General features: G+C 47.1%; 1 protein-coding gene across 1 annotated transcript; it reads left to right on the forward strand.

Annotated features, from left to right (window-relative positions):
- Positions 1-13259: 13259 nt before the first annotated feature.
- On the forward strand, positions 13260-21431 carry LOC104359597 (solute carrier family 22 member 13-like). The gene is made up of 10 exons (XM_042802177.1): positions 13260-13649; positions 14660-14763; positions 15522-15676; positions 15788-15956; positions 16333-16453; positions 17063-17157; positions 17668-17882; positions 18668-18776; positions 18933-19143; positions 21270-21431. Exons 1-10 carry the CDS (start codon positions 13278-13280, stop codon positions 21429-21431), a joined length of 1713 nt encoding a protein of 570 aa, XP_042658111.1. The 5' UTR covers positions 13260-13277.
- The last annotated feature ends 668 nt before the right edge of the window (positions 21432-22099 follow it).

The raw sequence follows: 22099 nt of genomic DNA on the forward strand, positions 1-22099 counted from the left end.
GTTTTCTCCAGGTGTGGGAGAAGGTGAGGAGGCTACAGAAAGATTTACATGGTTTCTCAAGGAGCTGTGTCCTACCTCCTGGCTCAGACTTAGGCTACTGACCCCTGGGTCTGACTGTAGAACTTCTGGCTGGTCTGTGACAAGCCATCTCTCAGTGCATCTGTTTACCTTTCTGCAGAAGAGGATAGTAACCTCATTCAAAAAAAAAACACCATGTTTCAGTAAGATGTTGTGGTTAGTATTTTCTTTTTTCCTCTGAAAGAAAAGAGTTTGGTCTGATGACTGAAGAGCAGTAACACTGAGGAAGAAGGGACTGTTTCAGCATCTACCAATTCACATTTCTTAGTCCATAGCTAGGCTCTTTTTAAATAACAAATAACATCTCACATCATGTAATACCTTGTTCAAGGTGTTGTAGACCAATCAGAAGTTCTGTTTCAGCCCCCAGAAAATCAGGCACATACCCAGAGCTCCTTGGTTTACCTGTAGGACCTCACAAATTTGCAAGTGAGATATGCCAAAAGAATATAGTTTTCAGTTCCACCAAAGAATATGCTGAAGGTTGAGGTAGAAGAGCAGATCATCATAAATGGAGCATATCTGGTTTCAGGGAATCGAAAAAAAAAAAAAAATCTGCTTAGACTTTCCCAATTGTTTTAGTAGGATCAACTGTAGAAACAGGAGAATTAGTAATTTGGAGCTGCTCCTCAAAATTTTTCCAACACTGCTTTCTTATCCTTATTTGTTCCTTGACTTAACCTGTTTTGTGATACCCATAACACATGTTTGTTTCATTTCTTTTTAAGGACAGTTGCAGAGCAGTTTTAGTAAGCTGCAAACAGGTTGCTTGGGCAATGAAAATGATTCCACAGCAACTCAAATAAACCCAAATATCCTGCACTGCCAGTGCTTTAAAAATACTGATCTTATTGTTTGTGTTTCTGGTTTTACAGCATTTCTAAATGTCAATGTCTCAATGAGCCATTTATGAGACTAGATCATTTAAGATGTGTTTCTTTCATGGTATTTCCATCAGATAGGAACTGAAATGTCATGAGGGGACAGATGTTGCATTACTTCAGGACCATACATGGCTCCTTGAAACATGGGACGAACTAGAGAAAAAAAAACAAATGCAAAGATTTGAAACTCAAATCCAAGCTGAAGGATCAGCTCATATTCCCAGACCTTGCATAATAAACCAGCAGAACACATACAAACTTTCAAATCCTATATGAGTTGTCAGTTTTTCTGTGATCTCTGGATACAAGACATGACATTGTTCACCATTCTTTGCCCTGGTGGGTCACTACATTCTCACACAGTGCTACATAGATATTTTTAAGAGCAAAATGGCTGGGAGAATTACCTTGGCCATTGGACACAGGACAGATGGCCTTGTCTTAACTGTACCTCCTTGAGTGATCAAATGACAAATTCAGCTACAAGTTTGGTTCTCTTGCAGCAGTAGACATGAAATGTGCCACATTTGAAGTGCCTACATCAAGCACTGCCCTCCCCAGCTCCATTTCATCCACTGGTCTACCTGAGGATATTCAGTTTTAGGTCAGAAGGCTTTGTGCTCACCATCATCTCCACCTAACAATAACACACTAATTTTCAGGATGACCCCTCCTACTATAAAGATTTTAATTCACCCAGGGAAAAAAAGGCAACAACTGATAAGCCATAAGTCAGCTGCAACTTTCAGCATTGCAGTAATCAGCAGTGTGCTAGAAGAACCTTCCAGGAATAGCCTGTAACTACTTTTCACAGAAGTTTTAAGATAATATCCTTGCCCACAGTGCCATTTGATTGCTGCTAATCACCCCTCTATATTCCAAACCATTAGGAAGGCTTATTCCTGGGACTGATAAAAATACCTCTGAAGAGCAAGAGCATTTGCCATGCATCAGACAGTGAGCACTTAAAATAAATCCCCTGGTGAAAGAGAGCTGCATTCCCTATAAAAGATCAATCCCATTTTGGAAACACACTCCAGGAGTACATATATTCATTCCCATCTGAGAGTAGAGACATCTTGGCTTTTTACTAAACAGCTCTGCTTCCTTCCTTGGTCATGATTAAAGGAAATAATTTTTTCTTATGCAACAGAGACATGTCAACAGTTACTCTCTTCTCTGCCAGGACACACACCTTTGTGCTGTATGAGAGCTCATCACTGCCAAAGGAAATGCCTGACAGAGTAGATGTAACTGCAGTCTGCACTGCCAAATACAGCAACACTGATCCATTGGCTGAGATTTATTATTGTCAGGACTGGCACTTTGCTCCATCGTCACAGATGACACTGCATTCATGCAGATGCCCATCACCACTCACTGTCCTTTGTCAAATAGCATGCTCTTTTTCTCCAATGCATTTGGAGAAATTTTCACCTTTTTTCACCTCTCACGCAAAAGGTGCAGAACTTCAATTTCTCTTGGAGAGACACATTAATATGGCATCACTTTCCTTCTGGTTTCTGCTACCATTTTCTGCTTGAAGGATCTAACTTACTTTTGCATAAAAACATATTTTTGCTTCACCTTCACCATTGGCATCAGCACAGCTCTGTAGTCACATTGATAAAACTCATCTTGCCTAACTGACTGATTCTGTCCAAATATATGGGCCTGTTTTAGGGTAGATGCATCACCTTCTAGATTCCCCTAACTGGACCTCCACTGAGAATACTGGGAGTTCAGACATCCATTACATACATAGACACTTACAGAACTATGGTCTCCTCTCTGTAGAGGACTGGAATAGCAGAGGTATGCTGAGATCATTGCAGAGTGAAGAAAAGATGGAGGCTTTGTTTGTATACTTCACTCTAGAGAGAGGGAAGAAAAATGAAGACATTAAACTTCTTGAAAGTGTTGTCACTTTCAAGAAAACAAAGATGACTTGGCCTTACTGGTATATTCTGCCAAAATTAAGGTAATGTAGAAAAATTGGTCCCACGGATGTTCATTGCAAATAAAAGATGGGGTTCTTATATCCTCCTCAACTCATCTCTTGAGATACAGAAACGCCTTTCATGCTTCATAGAATGGTTTGGGTTAGAAGGGACCTTAAAGATCATCCAGTTCCAGCCCCTCTGCCATGGGAAGGGACACCTTCCACTAGATCAGCCTGTTCAAATCTGCTTCTAACCTGGCCTTGAACACTTCCAGGGAGGGGGCAGCCACAGCTTCCCTGTGCAACAGTTTTCCTCAGGTCAAAGATAAAATCTATCCATCAGCTCACTCCCAATAAAAGCAGAAAGTAAATTTGCCTTTTTTTCTGAAATGACAACACTGCAAACCAGGGCGATCACATATTGAACAAAAAGCAGGAGGGATCAGAGAGCATCAACAGAACTGTAACAAATTGAACTGTGTCCAATTACCTCCGACAAAGAGGCAGAGATATCCTCATTTGAGGGAATATCAGTACTCAGAGCACTGACCTGGTCAGTCAGTGCCAGGTTAGGCTCAGCTGTGCTCCCTCTGGGGCTTTGGACAGACCTGACTTGTAGATGGACTCAGCAGGTAAGCTGAGCCTCTGTTTCTCACCCCAGTGAAAAGGAGTGCACAGAGATATCCACATTGCCACGAGCATCCTCTGGATTACTTGACCATGTGGACAACATGGAGCTATTTCTGCAGCTAAGCTGATGTCCAAGCTTCTTTATTCCCTTTCTCTCTCCACTAATTAAATAAATGGGGTTGGCAATGCTTTCCAGAGATTCCCTGGGTTCTTCACATAAAATGCTGTTTGAGGAATCAGGTCATGGCATAAAATGCAGTCCACAGAGTAAACCACCAGGTTTATGGATCCGTGAAAGCTTTAATGCTGAGGTGTGCTGCCTTTTTAGGATTTGGATCATGTGATCTGTGTGAGCAGCCATATGATATCAGTGATTTCAGGAGGTGCCCAGCCAGAGTTTTTGAGTCAGATCCTCTGAATATTTTTTCTTACCTCACGCAAGGCTTTTAAATTATTCAACTGAGCGAATCATTTGCTCTTGATCAAATGAACAATTTTTCTCATCAGGGATCCAAGGGTGTCTTGTCTTTCTTCCCTGAATGAAAATTAATGCTGACCTATCCAAGATTACAAGTAAATTGATTCAGACAGGAATCTGAACTCTTTACAACAGATCTGCAAAAAAAAACATCAACAAGAAAATCCAAGACAAGCAGAAGATTTAGCAAATTACCTTGCAGATGCATTTCCAAGTGGTCATGATTCAGAGTTATTTAACTTCAGTTTCTCCTTCTTCTTCAGCCCATGTTGAAAGAACTGTGTGCCTCATGCTCGCAGCCTGTCTACTCAATGGAGCGTGTGGTCACTGACAAAGTCTGTATGCACCGCTCATGTTTCTGCTGCCAGGTCTGCGGGAGGAAGCTGAGGTGAGTGGTAGGACCCAGGTGCATTTATTTTTAAGGGATGTCCAAGTAGTTTCCATCACATTAGTCCAAGGGTAATTCCAACAGAGCAGGCTTCAGGAAATGAGAAAGGACACACAGTTTCCCTGATACAATCTGCTTCTCCATCACTAGAGTTTGAAGACTGCTCGCCTCAAGCTTGCAGACACCTGTGGATCAGGAATCTGCATGGTGGTGCAAGAGTGAGCTGAAAATGCAATAAATATTTACAGTTTTGGAATGATGATATAGTATTTAATTGGAGGACTCATTTGGGTGCCTCATATGTTCATGGAGTCAGGTAAGTTGGAAGGTACCTCTGGAAGTCTCCACCCAGCCTCCTGCATGTCCAAGGAGGGCAGGTAGCACAGGAACATGTCCAGGAGAGGTGTGAATGGCTCTAAGGATGTAAATTCCACAGCCTCTTGGTTGGAGCCCTTCTGTCAAGATTTGACCATCAGTAAAAATTTTTTTCTTATAGCTCATAAAAATTTCACTTGTTACAATTTGTTCCCATTGCCTCTCATCCTATCACTGTCCACCTCCAAGAGAATTCCAGCCATGTCTTCTCTATAACCTCCCATAAAATAGGCACACACAACAATGAGTTCCTCCCTCTTACCTCCTTATAAGACCCAGATAATCCAGCTCCCAGCCTCTCCTCAGATGGCACACGTTCCAGGCCCCTGACCATCTTGGTGGTCCTTTAATGGACTCCTTCCAGTAAGTCAATGGTTTTCTTGCACTGAGGAGCCCAAAACTGGACAAAGTACTCCACATGTGGTCCTACAGGTGCCAAATGCAGAGGAACAGTCACTTCTCTTGACCAGCTGGCTGGGATCTGGCTAATGCAGCTTAGGATGTAATTGGCTTCTCTGTCACAAGGGCACACTGCTGGCTTGTTTTCAGCTTGTCACTCACCGAGACACCCTGTCCATTTCTGTGAGGCTGCTTGCCATCTTCTTGGCACCCCAGCTGTACAGACACTTTCTCCCATCATGCAGTTGTTGTATCATGGGAGCCCTGTGCAGTTTTACCCATATGGGCCACACTGTGCAGACAGGGGGAGAGGTGAAGTGCCGGTATGAAGCCTTGCCAGTAAATGAGAAAGTGATTGTACATAACCTGGACTACAGCTCTCAGAGGTATTGCAAGGAAATGTTTAATTTTTCATGTGTTTTGGTTTTTGAAAGAAAAATCAAACATATCCTCAGAAAACTGACACTACTTTTGAAAGGCTTCTTTCTTCAAACTCCCTCCCTTCCCCAACTGAAAAACAATTTTGCTGAAAACCTGTCTATCAGTGCTACTGTTAATCCTTCCCTCCCACACAGCTGCTAACAGCTATGCCAATGTGTGTCTTCCAGCTTGCAAAACTATGCTGCCCTCCATGGGGTGTTTTACTGCCAAGTCCACTACAAGCAGATGGCTGGAAATAAAAGCAGAAGTGAGATGGATAGGCTGGAGCACCACCTAGGAGACCATCAGGTTCAGCGAGTGGCAACGGTAGGCAGAGGACCACAGCTCCAGGACTGGTATAACGGGGCCAAAAAGAAGTCTGAAACAAGAGGGAAACCCACATCCATTGATGCACAGTGCAGCTTGTGGCTGGCTGAGCACAGGCAAGAACTGACCAGCAGGTCTGTCCTCTTAGGGAGCAAGCTCAGAACAAGCTGGCCACCTTCAGAAACAGCCTTGTTGGCTATAGATGGGAAAGCTGGAAAGGGAGCGTGTTCCTGGAAAAAACCCACACTGAGTCTGCAAACTTACCAGGCTGAAGGCAGCAGGGCAGATAGGATGATGCTCAGGAGTCAGGAGGGAAAATCAGCAGGGGGGACGGCAGTGAAGAAGGGAATCTTCTTCCCTGGTGTCACCTACACTAAAGAAAGAGAGCAAGTGTGTTCCTGGCCCAAGACCAGAGAATATAGGTATGGTGAAAAAGTTGGGGATGGGGACGTGTCCAAAGGGAAACGAGGGGGCAAGGTGTCCCAGCGAGTAGCTGAAATCCAGCAGGACAAAACCCAGTTGAAGAGAGGACCTGCCTCTGTCTCCTCTCCTCTAGTCCTGGAGCCTGTGAAATCCCTGCCTCGGGGATCACTTGTCCACCACACCACATATCAAAGCACTAAACCCACCAGCTGGATGTACCTGGGGGGCACAGAGAGGGGCTGCATCCCCTCTGCTGCAGAGCTCTCAGCAAAGGAAAATGAGGTCTGTGTGTCTCGAAGCACACCAAACGAAGGAGACACAATGCCTGCAATGACAGATGACAAGCCTGAACTGACCATAGCCACCCCAGCTACTGCAAGAGACAAGCATCATCTTGGAGAGAGAATTAACAGCCCACAGCCCATCTGTGTGCCAGGAGATCCCAAAACCAGAAACATCACAAATATAGAGCTAAAATGTGGAGCTGAGGACATTGATCCCCTTGAAAATGAAGCTGAAGAAGCCCATTGCCTCTCTGGTGTTTTAAGGACCCCTTATGTATCTCCTGGCTCCCTTCTGGAGCCAGAAGGGCAGAGCGTATCACCTGAGGCTGCTGAGCTGGTGAATGAGAAATCAAAGGCAAACACTGATGAGTTCTCTGGGAAACAGATACCAGTAACTTTGGGAGAAAATACACAGCCATCCACTGTAAACCATCTGCCCGGAATTGAGAGCAAAGGGGCAGAATTTGAGAAGGCAAAAGGAATGATACCAGTAATTGCATCAGGGTTTCTGGAAGAGCTCAGTCCTCAGCATATATCTCAGGAAAACAAAGCAGAAAAGAGCAGAGTCTCTTCACCTTGTTTGTCACATAAGACAGATGACCACAGTGTGTCCCGTCTACAAAAAACAGAACATCAGGGGACATGTGGCCCACTGGTAACTAACCCTCATGAGGATATTTTGAGGCATGATATAAAATCACCTGTCAAGAATTTTTCATTATCAGCAGACACACCTCTGAAAGGAACCTGTGTCACCTGGCCATCATGTGAGGAAGTCACCTGCGGATCAAAGGATGCCAAAGAAGTTAGTGGAAAAATCTTTCACGTTTCTGAGCAACCAGCCAAGACATTAGACTCTTCCAAACCAAATGTATCCTTGGATAAATCTGAAAGTCAACCAGTGTGTGAAGCAAAAATGGATCTGAAACTCCCAGGGGAAAACACTGTGCCTATATCAAGGCCTGGTGCCCAGAGCAAAGAAACCAGAAGCAGTCAAGCCTGCAGAAACATGTTAGGTAAAGGTTTCAGGCTTGGGAAAAAACCCTTCACTACACTTTTTGGTTCTGAGGACAAAGGCAGCACTCCCAGAAAGGAAACAACAACCCAAAAGAAACCCACTAAGCCCCAGTCAGCCCTTGTCACTTTGTTTGGTTACTCCTCAGAGAAGAAGCAGAGTCAACAAGAAAAACCTGAAAGACCTTCAGAACAAATGAATATTGACAACAGGCCAGAAAAGCCCCAGGCCCTCCTCAGCTCCTCCAGCCAAGCAAAACAAAAGGCCTCTAAGAATGACCAGATGCCACAGCCAGGAAAGAGGGAGGTCTTCCCTAAACTTATCCAGGAGAGCTCTGGAGGCTTCTCAGACTCTACTGAGATGAAGGAGACCAGCATCCTGTTGTTAGCTTCTGGCACAAGCATTTCATGCAATGATAAATTTGAGAGACCTGAACCTGACATTCATGACCAGCTGGTTTTAAATAGTCAGGTTCAGCAACAACAGGAAAGCTGTTGGCCCTCTCTCATGCCAGCACAGGAGAATCAGAAAAAAGATACATTAACCTTAGAAGATGGAACAAACCCTCTACATCCTCCTCCAGAGCTTATACCTGCAGCTGATAACAGCAAAAAACTCATCAGGGAAGGAAATCATCATGATGCACATCTACTAGAAATTCAGAACCTTTTGAGTTTGGATGTCCAGGACACAGTGATAGAGGATGGGTTATTTTCTTCACCCGGTAATTCAGAAAAGATACCCAAGGAAGCTGAGCTTCAGTTAGACAATGTGCATTTTCTGGAGGACAATAACTTGTTCTTTCCTGGAGGACAAGATTTTTCCAGCATAGCAAATAAAAGCCCAAATTCAGACTTGCAAAATTCAGAGGCAGAAACCCCATCTTGCTTTGATCCAAATTCTTCACAATTATGCCAGGAAATCCCAGCAGAAACAAATGCCTCAGTAGTGCTGTGGGACACCTCCAGCCTCTCACTTCTTTCTGGACAGGATGAGATTAATATTAGAGACCCAGAAAGGATTCAGAGTTCTGTACTGCTGCAGCAGTTGGATCCACAGTGCCAGGCTCCAAAGGCTGAAGAAGATACGTTTGGATTGGGTCTCAGTGCTGAAGGCTCAACAGGCAAGCATCTTTCCATAGAGGAAGACAATTTTCCCCTTACGTACATGTTCACCAGCCATGCTTCTGAAATCTTTAATCAGGGTGGTTTTGATCTTTTCAATGTTGATTCAACCAAAATGGGCCTGGAGACTCCTGAAAAAAATAACAGGAACAGGAAAACATCAGGAATTGAAGAAGATTATGAAAGTCTCTCTTCTGCAGACCCAAATGTGTTAAATGATGGCCTTGTAGACCAGGAGTTTTTTATATAGTTGAACAAAAAAGATTAAAAAAAGCACTCACCACTGCAACACGAGTTAGCTGATATGACACAAAAATTGGTTCATGAAATCAGTTTAGAAATCCCCCACTCCTCTGGCACAAGACAAATTCAGTTGTGCATAGGCTGATTTATTAACGGCTTAAGGAGCTAAATTTAAGATCTCTAACCTGGTCATAGTGGGTCAGTGCTTCAGCTCCCGAAAAAGAACATTGCAAAAACTGGCTTCACTGTGAGGAACCTGCAAGAAGAGACCAGCCAGCACCCCGCTGTCTTCACCCAGGGGTCTTCTGCAGAGGGCATCTACTGCCAAAGTCCTTCAGAGGATGTCTGCATGGTCACTGTCTGCATGGCAGAGGGGAGACAGATCTCCAAAGAAGTCCTACCAGCAAGCAGCCATAAGCAACAAGCTAATCAAGTGCTATAAACTCGAATGAGAAGAGAATGTCATTATCAGGAAGGAAGCAAATCCTTGGCCACATGTGAACAAGTAAAATGCAATAGGCAAAGGCAAAACCGAGGAAGGCGGGGTGAAGATTTGTCTCCAAATTAGACTTAAGTGTCTGCAATATTAGCATTCCAGTGTAAATCAGATGCCTAAGGCCACATCAGAGCCAATGGAGGACTAGTAAATACAGTCTGGGAAGTGATTAAGCCCACCCTAAAATAGACAACTACAGTTGAAAAGCTAACAGCTCTCAGGACTCTATTAACTGTGTCAATCCATCTCCACTAATTACAGTGCAACATTAGGTATCTATTTCACATATGGACAACTACATTTAGACATCCAGAGGTGAATCCAACCCAAAACATCTTACACCTTTTCACCATATAACTTGTCTACACTTAATAATAATGATATCTCACTCCCCTCATATTTTTCCTTCACTAGGCTGCGAAATTGCTTCACAATTTGGCCACAATTCACCCCTACATATAGGTGTCCAAATGTATCTCCAACCACAGTCACTCCTGATGTTCAGAGCTACGTAAAAGAAAAGCCAAGTCCATGAATTAGTATATCAACGTCCTATTGTCCACACCAGCCTTCAGCTCCAGGCAACGGTTTCTCTTTCTGAACTACTTTCTTGGATGATCCCTCTCCCTTCCTTTAGTCTTTGACATTTGTACATGATGCACTGGCTTTCCAGCTGTCCATCCCAGGTCTTCCCTGAGACCTGCTGATTTCTCAGACCTTCTGATAGAAGCTTTTCAATTTTCAAGAGGCTTTACAAGTGTTAGTAATCCACCTGGGCAAAACTGTCAGACAGAGAGAAGTAAGCACAGAAATTCTAGTGGTGGGGCTCCAGGAAATAGAGGTTTGCAGTGCTGACCCAGCCTTTGTCCCTGAGAGAGCTCCACCATGCAGGATTGACCCACTCAGCCCCAGATGATGAAGACAGTCATAAGAACAATGTCTTCCTATGAGAAGTGTCATCTTCGGGTGACAGTTTAGAAGGGACTGAAGCTTTCCCAGGGCTTCAGAAGAGCCTGTCTGGTGACATTAGGAAGAACAGACTCAGAAGTCACATCTGCATTAGCACATGAGACTTCAGTCATGTCTGGGATGCCACCAAGGAGATTTTATAGCCAAAATATGACCTCTTTGACACAGGACATGGTGGTGGCTGAGGACCGGGAGGGAGGACCATAAGCCACATGCAACAGGGTAAGCCTGAAGACTTCATTTTGCTGCACATTGATGGAAAAGACACCTACTCCCTGTTCAACAGAATGGGGTTAAAATGCCTCTGCCACAGTGGATCTCTGTGACCAAGTCATCCCACAACATGGCCAGAGATGGATTTGGGGTAAAAGGAACCTCTAGAGGTGACTTAGCTCACCACGTTCAAGGCATGTCTCTGAATAATAGCAAGTCCTCTCATCCAAGGATGTGGATCCAGAGCCCAGTGATATGTTTGGCTGTGTGGGGTGTGCATGATACGTGCACATTTCTGGTGCAAATTTACACAACTCTAAGTAACATTTACTCCTCTCTTCTTTTACACCCAATAGCATTAACCAGTATGACCTCTCCCACCCCAGACTAAGGTGGGATGTTTTAAGATTGTCCTGCGTTGAGTGAGTGGTGGAGTTTTTTGGTGGCAGGGGAGGGGGCTAAAGGGGCGGCCCCCTGTGAGAAGCTTCTCGAAGCTCCCCCAGCTCCACGTCAGCTCCACTTCTGTTTGGGAAATTGAGCCAATCGGCTGCGCCTCTGCGATAACGTATTTAAGAAGGGACGTGGTGACGGGCAGTTGGACTTGTGAGGAGGAGTCGCTGCAGCTGCATGAACACCAAGGTCAGTGGAGGAACGGAGGAAGAAAGGAGGGGGGAGGTGTGCCGGAGCAGAGACCCCCCTGTATCCTGTGGTGAGATGGCAGGGCGGCCCCCCCTGCCACCCATGAAGATCTACGGTGGAGCAGACATTGATTTATGGCCTGTGGCTCCTGCTCAGCTAATCAAGGTTCTGTGCCCGAAGAAGGCCGGGGTCTCATGGGAAAAGGTAGCCCCACTGCTGTAATTCAGTGCTGGGAGGATTGCAGCATGCGGGGGAGTCCCACGCCGGAGCAGCTCGGGAAGGGCTGCAGCTGTGGGAGGGAATCCAGTCGGAGGAAGTTAGTGACCCATGGTGGAGCAGTGTGGGGAACGCTGCGGCCCATGGGAGGAATTCATGTCGGAGAAAGTTTGTGGAGGACTGTCTCCTGTGAGAGGGGGACCACGATGGAGCAGGGGGTAACAAGTTTTGGACACTCCCCTCACCGAAGATGAAGGAAGTGGCAGCACTGACTGCACCCCCCATTCCCTGCCCCTGCGCCACTGGGGGAGGAGGTAGAGATATCGGGAGCAGAGCTGAGCCCGGGAAGAAGGGAGGGGTGGGGGGAAGGTGTTCTCAAGATGTGGCAATGCTTCTCACTGTCCTACTCTGTTATGTGTTGTTAGTGTCAGTAATAAATGTATGTTCTTTTTTTCTTCCCCAAACGAGTCTGCCTTTTGCTCGTGATCATAAAGGGAAATTTTTCCCTATCCCAGTCCTATCTCGAACCCCAAGCCTGGCTCTCTGTCCCTTCTCATTGCCGGAGGGGAAGGGAGAGAGAGCTGCTGCATTGTGGTTGGCTGCCAACCAGGCCTAAACCACGACAAAGATCTTATCTTCTACCCCTCTTCCTACTTCCATAAGCTCACCAGTGCCATACCCACTGATGAACACCAAGCCAGACTTGTGTGATCCTTCAGTAACTTTGCTGGAGGCTCAGACGTACTGTCTGTGTTGAGAGTGAAGGACAAAGAATTTGAGAGGTGACATGAAGTAAACAGGTCAGTGTCTAGTGACCTGTCCTTAGCACTCTGGTGAAAGCAGCCAGGAGACCTTTTCCAAATTACACACCAAATTTCATACACTGGGGGCAATCCAGCTTTCCAGTTTCCAGGAATAAAGATACGAACCACTCAGGAAGTCTGTCTAGGAAGCAGCTCAGACGTGCAGCAGAAATCAGGTCAATCTGCTTTTCAAGTGACATCAGAACCTTGGGCAAATCCAAGCTGGTGTTGTTTCTTATCCCCAAATCCTGTGTGCTCTGTATGTCTGTGTGCATAACGTGCTATGTTTTGCTTGAGGGTACTCACTAAGCCCAATCTATTTTAGGATTCTCCCCAAGACACTGTAGTTTAGATCTAGTTTTATGACTAACCAGGGTTTCTACATGGGACAAATGAAAACTGACAGCTCGGCACACAGCTGTCAAGACCAAGTCTACCTGACTATCAGCCATATTTCCTGATCCAGAGGAGAATTGCTTTTCTGTTTATCTTTCCTATAGTCTTCAGGATGGGCTATCTATCCATTAATCCATTAATGAGAGCATCAAATTTACTCTGTTTGCTCCACCACATTTAGGAAAATTAGCCCTGATTTGCAGTGTCACAACTTCATGTCTTGAACAACAAAAAACCTTGTGCTGCAGCCTGGGGAAACACACCAGGCTGGGCCAAGACAAGCTGTCCCTGAGCTATCCCCATGAGTGGCAATGCTCTGGCACCTTTGTTCCAGCACCAAGAACAAGGAGGGAATGGCTGGAGACAAAGTACGCCCCGGAGGACTCAGTATATCATCGTAATGGACAAACGTGCTGGTACAAGTGCTCATTTTATCATACCTGATTAGGGGTTTAGTGCTCATATAGTTTAAACATTAACATTTGTCTATTTAAGCAACGTGCCCTAGTACAGCCTGGCCATAGAGGTAGTCACCATGACTGAGTTTGGAGATGTTATAAGTGCTCTGGGGGAGTTTGGGCTATATCAGAAATTGCTGGTACTGTTGCTCTCCCTCCCACTACTTCTTAATCCTTTCCAAATGATCGGTCAAGTGTTCATGGTTGTGGATGTGCCACATCACTGTGACACCAGCTGGATCCGTGCCGTTGGCCCCAACCTGACGGAGGAAGAGCAGCTGAACCTCACCCTGCCCCGGGACGCGGACGGGGCGTACGAGCAGTGCTCCATGTACTCGCCGGTGGACTGGGACCTCGGCTCCATCGTGGCGTACGGCCTGAACGCCACGGAGAAGTGCAGCAGTGGCTGGGTGTACCCCTCAGCACAACCGCCGTCCCTGCTGACCGAGGTCTGTAATCGCCTTTTGACACGCCGGGGATTGGAAGGGGAAGGGATGGGCATACCCTGTCCTGTATTTTGGTAAGCCAATGCCAGCTGTGGTGCAGTCAGGCTGAGATTTACATGAGGTACTGGGGGATTTTGGCTCCATCACACAGATCACAGCTGTAATCCTTGGGAGATTGTTGCAGAAAGACCACGATGAAGACGGCTGGGGAGGGGCACATGTGGGGTCTGTGGGGGTGTGAGTCCAGCACATGCTCTGACCACAATTCCTCCCTTTTCCAGTATCCGGGACCTTGAACCCATGATATAGCTTGTCTAGAGGGACCTTCTAGGTCCCCCTGCCACAGTTTCCCTTATTCTTCCATCTGGTTCTCCTCACATCAACTTCTCTGTAAAAGACATTTACCTTCCAAGGGCTTGTCATTAATATTTCTGGGGCCTCCAGAGACCTTCAGGGCTGCAACAAAACATCCTATGGACCATGTAGTTAGCAAAGGCTCTGTTTGTCATCATCCCCCTCTCTGGACCTCTGTTCCTCTCCCACTTTCCCTCATTTCTCTGTTCTTCCTCCCTCTCTCCTTTCCTCACTCCCAGCTCCATCACCTCCTTGAAAATACCTTCCTCTGAGCTGAAACCAGAGGAGAGAGTCCAGCCTCTGGCATTTGCAAAGGCTCCTTGGGGTCCCTGGAGCACTGTGTCCATCTCACAGCCAGGAGGCTCCTTTGGGGATTCCTGGGCTGGAGGGGAGTCCTGCAGGTCCCAGTACTTGGGAGATGTGCACCATGGTGAAGAGGCAGGCTGAGCACCCTGTACACCTGTCCCACCTCTGACTTGTGTCCTATGTGCACATCATGGAGGCTTGTGTCCTTGGGGGGTGGGTTCTCTGCTCCCAGGGGCTGGAGTGAGAGCTCAGGCGCCAACTCCTAGATCCACCATGGAGCAGAAGGGCTGCCCACCCTCAGAAAGCTGCTGAAGTCTGTTGAGACCAAAATCAGCTGTGTTTCCTTCCTCCAGTTTGACCTGGTGTGCGACAGGAAGGACTTGAATGACATCTCCCAGTCTGTCTACATGGTGGGGCTTCTCCTAGGAGCTATGATTTTTGGGCCACTAAGTGACAGGTGAGGAAATACAGCCACCTCCCAGTCTTATTGCTCAGCACCAAGGGACATCCCAGCTGAGAGTTCAGGATGTCCATGCACTGAGCATGAAATACTCCCTCCACAGGATTCAATCCCCTTGCCTGAGCAAGGGCACCTGGGGTCACCTGGCATGTCTGTAAATGTCTGAGGGTTTAAAAGAGTGGGAGGCAGATACAGCCTTATGTGGGGCAACCTTCAGAAATCAAAGGTCTAGTCCAAACTGGTGTCTTGGTTACCCAAGGGTGTCTCCAGGAATCCCATAAATCTACATTTGGCAACAGAGTTGGACCCACCTTCAGCTGTGTTAACCAGACCATGAGTCCATCCTTCCTGTGGCTCTGATCAGCTTATGGTGACCAAGACCAAAATTCTCAGATCCCTAAAGGTCACAGCCATGCAGGGGACATGGAAAGGAGCATGTGTACACAGTGCCTCATGGGGGAACCAGCACCACAGTCCATTTCAGTCTGATCCTCACTGCTCTCAAGAGAGGGGACACAGGGACCCTTCAAGGGCTAGTTCCTTTAGCAGCATCGCCTTTTGCCTTTGCTAGCACTGCGATGGGATAAAAGTAGAGATGCTGATTTTCCTGTGATGTATAGAGGAGTTTTATTCACATGGATGTCAAATCCCCTCTGGTGTCAATGGTCCTCAGAGCACTTCATATTCTACATGGGCTCTTCCCCATGCCCATGGGGTCTCCAGATACCAACTGTGTCTTCCCTCTTCTTCCACAGGATGGGCCGTCGGCCAATCTTTCTGACCTCCATCCTCCTCCAGGGCTTGTTTGGCGTAGCAATTGCCTTTGTGCCCCATTTCTATGTGTACATGGCCTTCAGATGTGTTGTGGGGGCTTCGGTGTCAGGAATTCTGATTACTGACTTGGCCTTGGGTGAGTAGACTTCTCTGAAGCAGACAGATGTAGCCTCACAAGAATCAATAATAAAAGATAGTGCAGCATGTTTTGAAAAGAGTGACCCTGAACCTTCATCATTCTTCTCAGCTACAGAATGGGTTGGTGCCTCCTCCCGACCAAAGGCAGTGCTTCTTTCTCACTGCTGTGTTGCCATCGGACAGATGCTCTTGGCTGGCTTGAGTTACGGTATTCGCAACTGGAGGCTGCTGGAGATTGCAGGATCTGCCCCAACGTTTGCCCTTTTCTTCTACATCTGGTAAGCAGGAGTGGGGCAGAGCTCCCTGCAGACACAACAACAGCAAGTGTAAGAGGTGGCAGTGAGGAGGCAGCAGCTCAGCACCAGGCTGGGTCTTTCCCATCCATTAAAGCGCAGATGTTGGAAGGACTTCTGCAGAGCTCAGCACATCTCCCTGGGGCACTGGACCCCTCCAAGAAGCAGCTGCTTTGCTTTGGGTCCTCAGATGTGGCCTCTGGGGCCCAAACGTAGGCCTGGAAAACCTGGCCTGAGGAGGTAGTCAGACCCCTCCATCACATGTGATGCCTGTCGCCTGCTGGCCGTGGCTGCAGGGAGATGGGCTGTGGGGAAACTCAGCAGGTCACAGCAGCACCTCCTGATTTCATCTCCTTGGCAGGGTGCTACCCGAGTCAGCTCGGTGGCTGGTGACAAAAGGCAGAATAGAAGAAGCCAAGAAGGTCCTTCAGAAGGCAGCATCCATCAACAAGTGCACCCTCCCACCAGGACTCCTTGAGCAGGTACCTGTGATGGCACGGGGAAGTGCTTGTTGGCTTCAGAGACTTTCCTCTGCGCCTGGCTTTGTAGCAGCCATGGGTTCGTCCGTCATCCGATAAATATCTTCCCATGCCCACTGGGGACGAGGTGGGGATGGCCTGTGGCTAACTCCAGCTTCATCTGCGCTGTGCGGAGGCCAGGTCAGGCAAGAGGCACAGCTCCTGCTGCGGCTCAGCCTGGACCTTTCTGGAGTTCACCTTGGGATATGGAAAGGACTCGACAGCTTCCCTGGCTTTTCTTCTGTGAGGGTTGTAGGAGTGTTGAGGGTGAGCACAAGGGCTCTCTTTAGTTGGCGGTTTTCCATGTACAACTGGCCAAAGGTCATGCCCACCTCAAAGTCCCTGAGCTGGGGAAATGTCCATCCTGAGGAGCCTCTTAGCCATCACACTAGTGCTTTGGGCACCCAGAGCACAGGCACAGGAGCCCAGCCCCTCTGGGCTGCCCTCCCTCCCAGAGCAGTTTGGGGTCACAAGCCTGTCCCACTGAAGCTTTCCCTTCAGTGCAGATGGAAAAGGAGCTGGCCATGGGTTTCCTTTGCCTGCCGTGACCCTTTGCCTTTCTGCCTTTTGAAGCTGAAGCCTGAGACACAGACCAAGTCTGGAAGTATTCTGGATCTCTTTCGGAAGAAGCACCTCCGGAACGTGACTTTAATCATGTCATGTGCCTGGTAAGATATCCCCTGGTCCACTATTTCCAAACTTCTAGGTAAAGAAAATAAGAGATTGGTGGTTGACAAGAACCGAAAATTCACTTCATGGGATCTTTTGGTTCATGTTTATGTCTATGTATTCATCTGCTATCTTTCTGTCTCCCTATACTGGACCAGATCTGTCTTGTCTGGATATGGGGAGAATCTGAATATTGGAGATGCTGTAGGTTTTGTGAGAAAGGCTGGAGTAATTCCAGTTTTTGGCAATCCCTGAACCTTGGAGTAATTTTGTGTCCCCCTGGAAGTTTTGGGTGCAGTCTAAAAGTTGCTGACCATATGGGGATCCATGTTGCTTTATCTTATGTACCTGAGTCTCACAAAATTGTCACAGGTGGTGAGTAGAAGCAAAACAGAGATTGCTGGGAGCTTAAATAAGTTGTGTGTCTTCTAAACACCCTAATTTTTGAGGATAAACCCCTGGAAATCCTATCAGGTTACATATTCTATTCCACTTTACTTGAATTTCAGGTTTGCAGACAGCCTTGTCTACTACGGGCTGAGCCTTAATGTGACAAGTTTTGGTCTGGACATCTATCTGACGCAGCTTGCCTTTGGGGCGGTGGAGTTACCAGCTCGATATTGCTGCATTTTCTTTCTGCAGTGGTTTGGGAGAAAGAAAACCCAAGCTGTTCTCCTCCTACTCTCTGGCCTGATGTGTCTCATCATCACTGGCATCCCTGAAGGTGAACAACCTCTTCCCAACCTGAGAGCACACCCCGGCAGAGCCCCAGCAAGCTCTATCCTGGTTCAGACCCATCCTCCCAGCCCAGCTACCCGCAGACCCACACTCATTCCCAGGGGCTGAGCTGCCTCAAGTTTCACAGCTCAACATGCTGGCTTCCTCTCTGGGTGACTTTCTTCTCCTTCAGAGCTGTGCCTGGTCCTTCCACAACTCCTGGCCCTTGGCAGGCAGTGTCTGTTACACACCAGCACTCACCAGACACCACCACCTGCACCACAACCTCCTCTCAGAAAGGTGTAGCAGAAGAGGCGTTCTAAAAGCCACTGTGTCTCCCTTCTTTAGATGAAAAGGAAAAGCAAATAGCCCCCGCTTATCTGTTACTGCCTACACACTGCCGCAGCCCATACCCTCAGCCCTAATGCTGTGCTACAGGTGTGAGTAAGGCTGAAGGAAAGAGAGGGCCTGCACGATGCTTTAAAGCTCATGGACATGACATTTCCAACCGAGCACTCCCTGAAGCCCTGTGGTGGATCAGTGGTTCACTCCAGGTGCAGATTTAGGAAATGCCCAAGGACTCAGGAGAAATCTGGACTCTCTTTGACAGTTGTCCAGAGTATTTTCCAAGAAAGGATGCTCTACGAATGATTTCCAATGGGTTAGGCAGTAGATTTGCTTGGTGAGTCCATTAGAGAGGGCTGTCCTGGGAAATCCCACTGCAGACACCTTTGGTTCCAAGTGAATCTTCTCCACGGAAGTCACAGTGGTGGTGTCTCCTCCTCCCCTCAGACCAGCCCGTGGCAACCACCGTCCTGGCCATCATCGGCAAATTTACAGCCACAGCCTCCTTCTCCACCTCCTACGTCTACTCCGCAGAGCTCTTCCCCACGGTCATCAGGTGAGGTCTCCCCACGCACCGGCGTGTCCCCCCACCACGGCTTGGTGGCAGTGGTGGGGCAAGAGCCCAGTTGTCCCCACGGCCGCACTCAGCCCCACGGTGGCCCAGGGGACGCCGAGCCCTGCCCGTGCCTCCCGCCACCCCTTGCTCCCCCAGGCAGACCGGCGTGGGGCTGTGCTCGATGTCGGCGCGGGTGGCGGGGATCGTGGCCCCGCTGATCCGCCTCCTGGGCCAGTACCACCGGGCCATCCCCATGGCCATCTTCGGGAGTGCCCCCGTGGTGGGGGGGCTGCTCTGCGTCCTGCTGCCCGAGACCCGCGGCACCGACCTGGTGGACGACACGGGGGACGGACACCCCCCGGCTGAGGTGGGTAGCTGGAGCTCTGAATTTAAGGCAAAAAAAATCCAAAGGTGAAAATTTAAGGCAAAGATAAATATGCCAGGAACCAAGATGGGAACAGTGTCACCTCTTCCTTTTCTCGTTTTCAGCAGCAGGAGACGGGAAATTTTGTGCAAGAGGCACACCAGAGAGGATGGAGTAGACTTGGAGAAGGACATCTACAGATGCTCAGAGAGCAAGTGATGAATGGACAGACATATAATAAATGTTTAGTCTGATCCAGTCTTTCTTAAAGCAGACCTATGAGGCATTGCTCTCTGGAAAGTGGTCTTTCAGATCAACAAAATATTCATGGTCAGAGGGAGAGGAGATCTGTGTCACTCTGCGTTTGGGAAAGATGCACTTCGAACTGTTCCGGAAACTCGCTCTGTCGTGCCTGGCTGCGCGAGTCCTCCCAGCGTGTTTCCCCGTCCTTTGCAAACTGGTACCCGTGGAACCACCCCTGTCGTGTTTTACAGCAATAAAGAATCGCCAGTAGAGTGGAAGTACTGGGCAAGCGAGTGCCGGGCTGCGTCCCTCCTGCACTAATCGCTTGGGTCATCGGCTTTCTCATCGGTCCAAGCCTCAACGTTTGATCAGGATGTCACTGAAACCCTGTCACACACATATTTCAGTTTTTATTTCTATGTGGTGTTGAATTTGAGTTTCTACATGAATAATATAAATTATACTTTTGAGTTTGAAGAGAGACACTTGTAATGCAATATGTGAATAATAAATGGTGTTGATTTTTTTTTTTTCCTACTGTTTCACAGTTGGTTTTTGTAACTGCTATTGACTCTGGAATGTTTTCTACATGGAAATTGTAAGCTTGTAATTTAACACACAGATGGAAACATGTTTGGTTTCCATCAGCCACAAACAATGCAGAAACAGTGTTAAAGCAGAACGACTGAGTTCAATTAGGATTTTTTTTTTTTTTTTTGCAAGTCTTCTGATGAAAAAATCTATATTTATTTTCTCTACTAGCAGCTGTGGAAGTTTCCTGAATTGTGTGGTGTACACTGCAATTCAATGTCAGTTAAACTGAGTGGGCATCTGGACAGCTTTCCCCAGTCGTGGTCAGCCTTTAGCAGTGACTTGGTTGGCTGCTGCTAGCTCAGCCACAACATTTTAGTGTCATCTACTTTCACGCAAAAGAGAAAGGCCATCTCCTTTCCTGCACTACTTGTTCACAAGCAGAGAATTTATTTGGTGCCCTTTCATGAAGCTATCCCCTCAAACCACGGCACTGCTTTAGGTTAAAGAAGAAGACTTGTCACTCAAGTTTGTAGCATCCTTTTGTTTCCGATAGCTTTGTGCTGTAGAAAATGGTGTTTTTGAAAGCTGGGGTGTCCCAAGTCCGGGCCAGACATGCCTGAAGGTGATACTCAGTTTGTGCTTTGGCTTTGGTGCACAAAATCTCCCCAATGTCACATGGGACCTGGCCATGGCTGGAAGTGGGGCAGGGCATTTGCAGGTTCTGGGCTTTGGCACTGACTCATTGCACAGTCATTAGAGCAGTGCTAATGCTCCTTCCCCTCACCTCTTCAGCCATTCATTTATGTCACCTGAGGCACTTTTAACCCTTTGTCTACAGCCTCGTCATGATGAGAGACTTTAACATCCCATTGCATGCATGCAAAAGTGTGTTTGCATTCTCACATGCAATTCCACCACACCTAGCTTGATTCTGTATTGTAAACTCTATTTATTACAGTGTAAGACCATGTGTGGACCAGGTAACAGCAACATTAAGGCACAGCAAAACCCTTGGACATCCTCCCATTTTTGCTGAGCTGCACAAAACATCATGAGTCAAGATGTTCAGGTGCTCTTCAGCCAAAAGTGCACTATCCAGTGGCCTTCAAACCAACCAGGTGCAGTGGTCTAGAGAAGAGCAGATAAAACAGATCTTCAGCCTACTGGGTACATGAATGAGATGGAAGCAGAAGTGCATCAGATGTGCCTGGACACCTTTATTTATGAAGTGAACTGAAACAGACAGTCTCAGAGCAGAATTCCCAAAAGGAGTTGTGGTTCACTCAGTAACTGCATTTTGCCCCAAGCTCTTCCCTCAGCCTTTATCCTCAATGCCATATTTTCCATAAAAGACCAAAAGGAGGCAGCCCCCAGCCATCGCCAACGAAACAGCACCCTTGGGCAAAGGACTGAGCTCCTCTATACTCAGAGGCACTGAACAGGAGCAGCAGAGCAAATCATTTGAAAAGCAGTGCCAGAGAGAAAATGGCACCACGGGCAGCCCCTCCCGGTGAGTCACTGCCACATGTCACAGATTTTATCCAAAACTATGTCTTCATCAAATTGCAGATCCGTAGGCTACTTTGATCCATGGAAAACATGAAGGCATGAGAACAGGGGAAAGAAATAAAATCTGCTTTAAAAGCTTCTTGACACTACCAGAAAATAATCTTTGAGCTGTATATAGACAAAGCTGGAACACCACCACTCTATAACTTCTGGGCTCCATCTGTACTAAGCCAGTGGTAAAAGAAAGTCATCTTGAGTGAGAGGAGGTAAGAGGAGGAGAAGCACAGGAAAAGCACACGTTTTTTCCTCAAAATATAAGACAAAATTGGTCCTAAACCATTTAAAGACAGAAATGGAGACAGCAAGAATGAATACTCTAGAAGAGAATAGAATAGACTTGATAGTTCCAAGAAAGATTTGCACTTTCTTCTAAGAGACCAACTGCCACAATGTCTCTCAGTTTCCAGGAACAAATTAATGTGGTCCTACACCATAGCCCGATAGCACAATTTTCTGTGCACAAAGCATCATGACATGCTTTAATTCAAAGCCACCAGCACTAAGGTGAAAATTCTGCTGCCTGTTAGATGTCCTTGCTTGCTGTTTGATGTTTCTTCCATTACATCTTTTTTTTTTTTTTCTCAGCTGAGTGTCTCAAATTTTTTTTTAAAAA

This window comes from Tyto alba, unplaced genomic scaffold (genome assembly GCF_018691265.1).
Source record: "Tyto alba isolate M040663 unplaced genomic scaffold, T.alba_DEE_v4.0 Super-Scaffold_38, whole genome shotgun sequence".
Lineage (NCBI taxonomy): Eukaryota > Metazoa > Chordata > Aves > Strigiformes > Tytonidae > Tyto > Tyto alba.

Bases quoted from the DNA above. Each gene is read 5' to 3' on its own strand.
- LOC104359597 (XM_042802177.1), top strand. From the start codon at position 13,278: ATGACTGAGTTTGGAGATGTTATAAGTGCTCTGGGGGAGTTTGGGCTA. The intron at 14,764-15,521 runs GTGAGGAAATAC...CTTCTTCCACAG, and splicing joins TTTGGGCCACTAAGTGACAG to GATGGGCCGTCGGCCAATCT. The intron at 15,677-15,787 runs GTGAGTAGACTT...CATTCTTCTCAG, and splicing joins GATTACTGACTTGGCCTTGG to CTACAGAATGGGTTGGTGCC.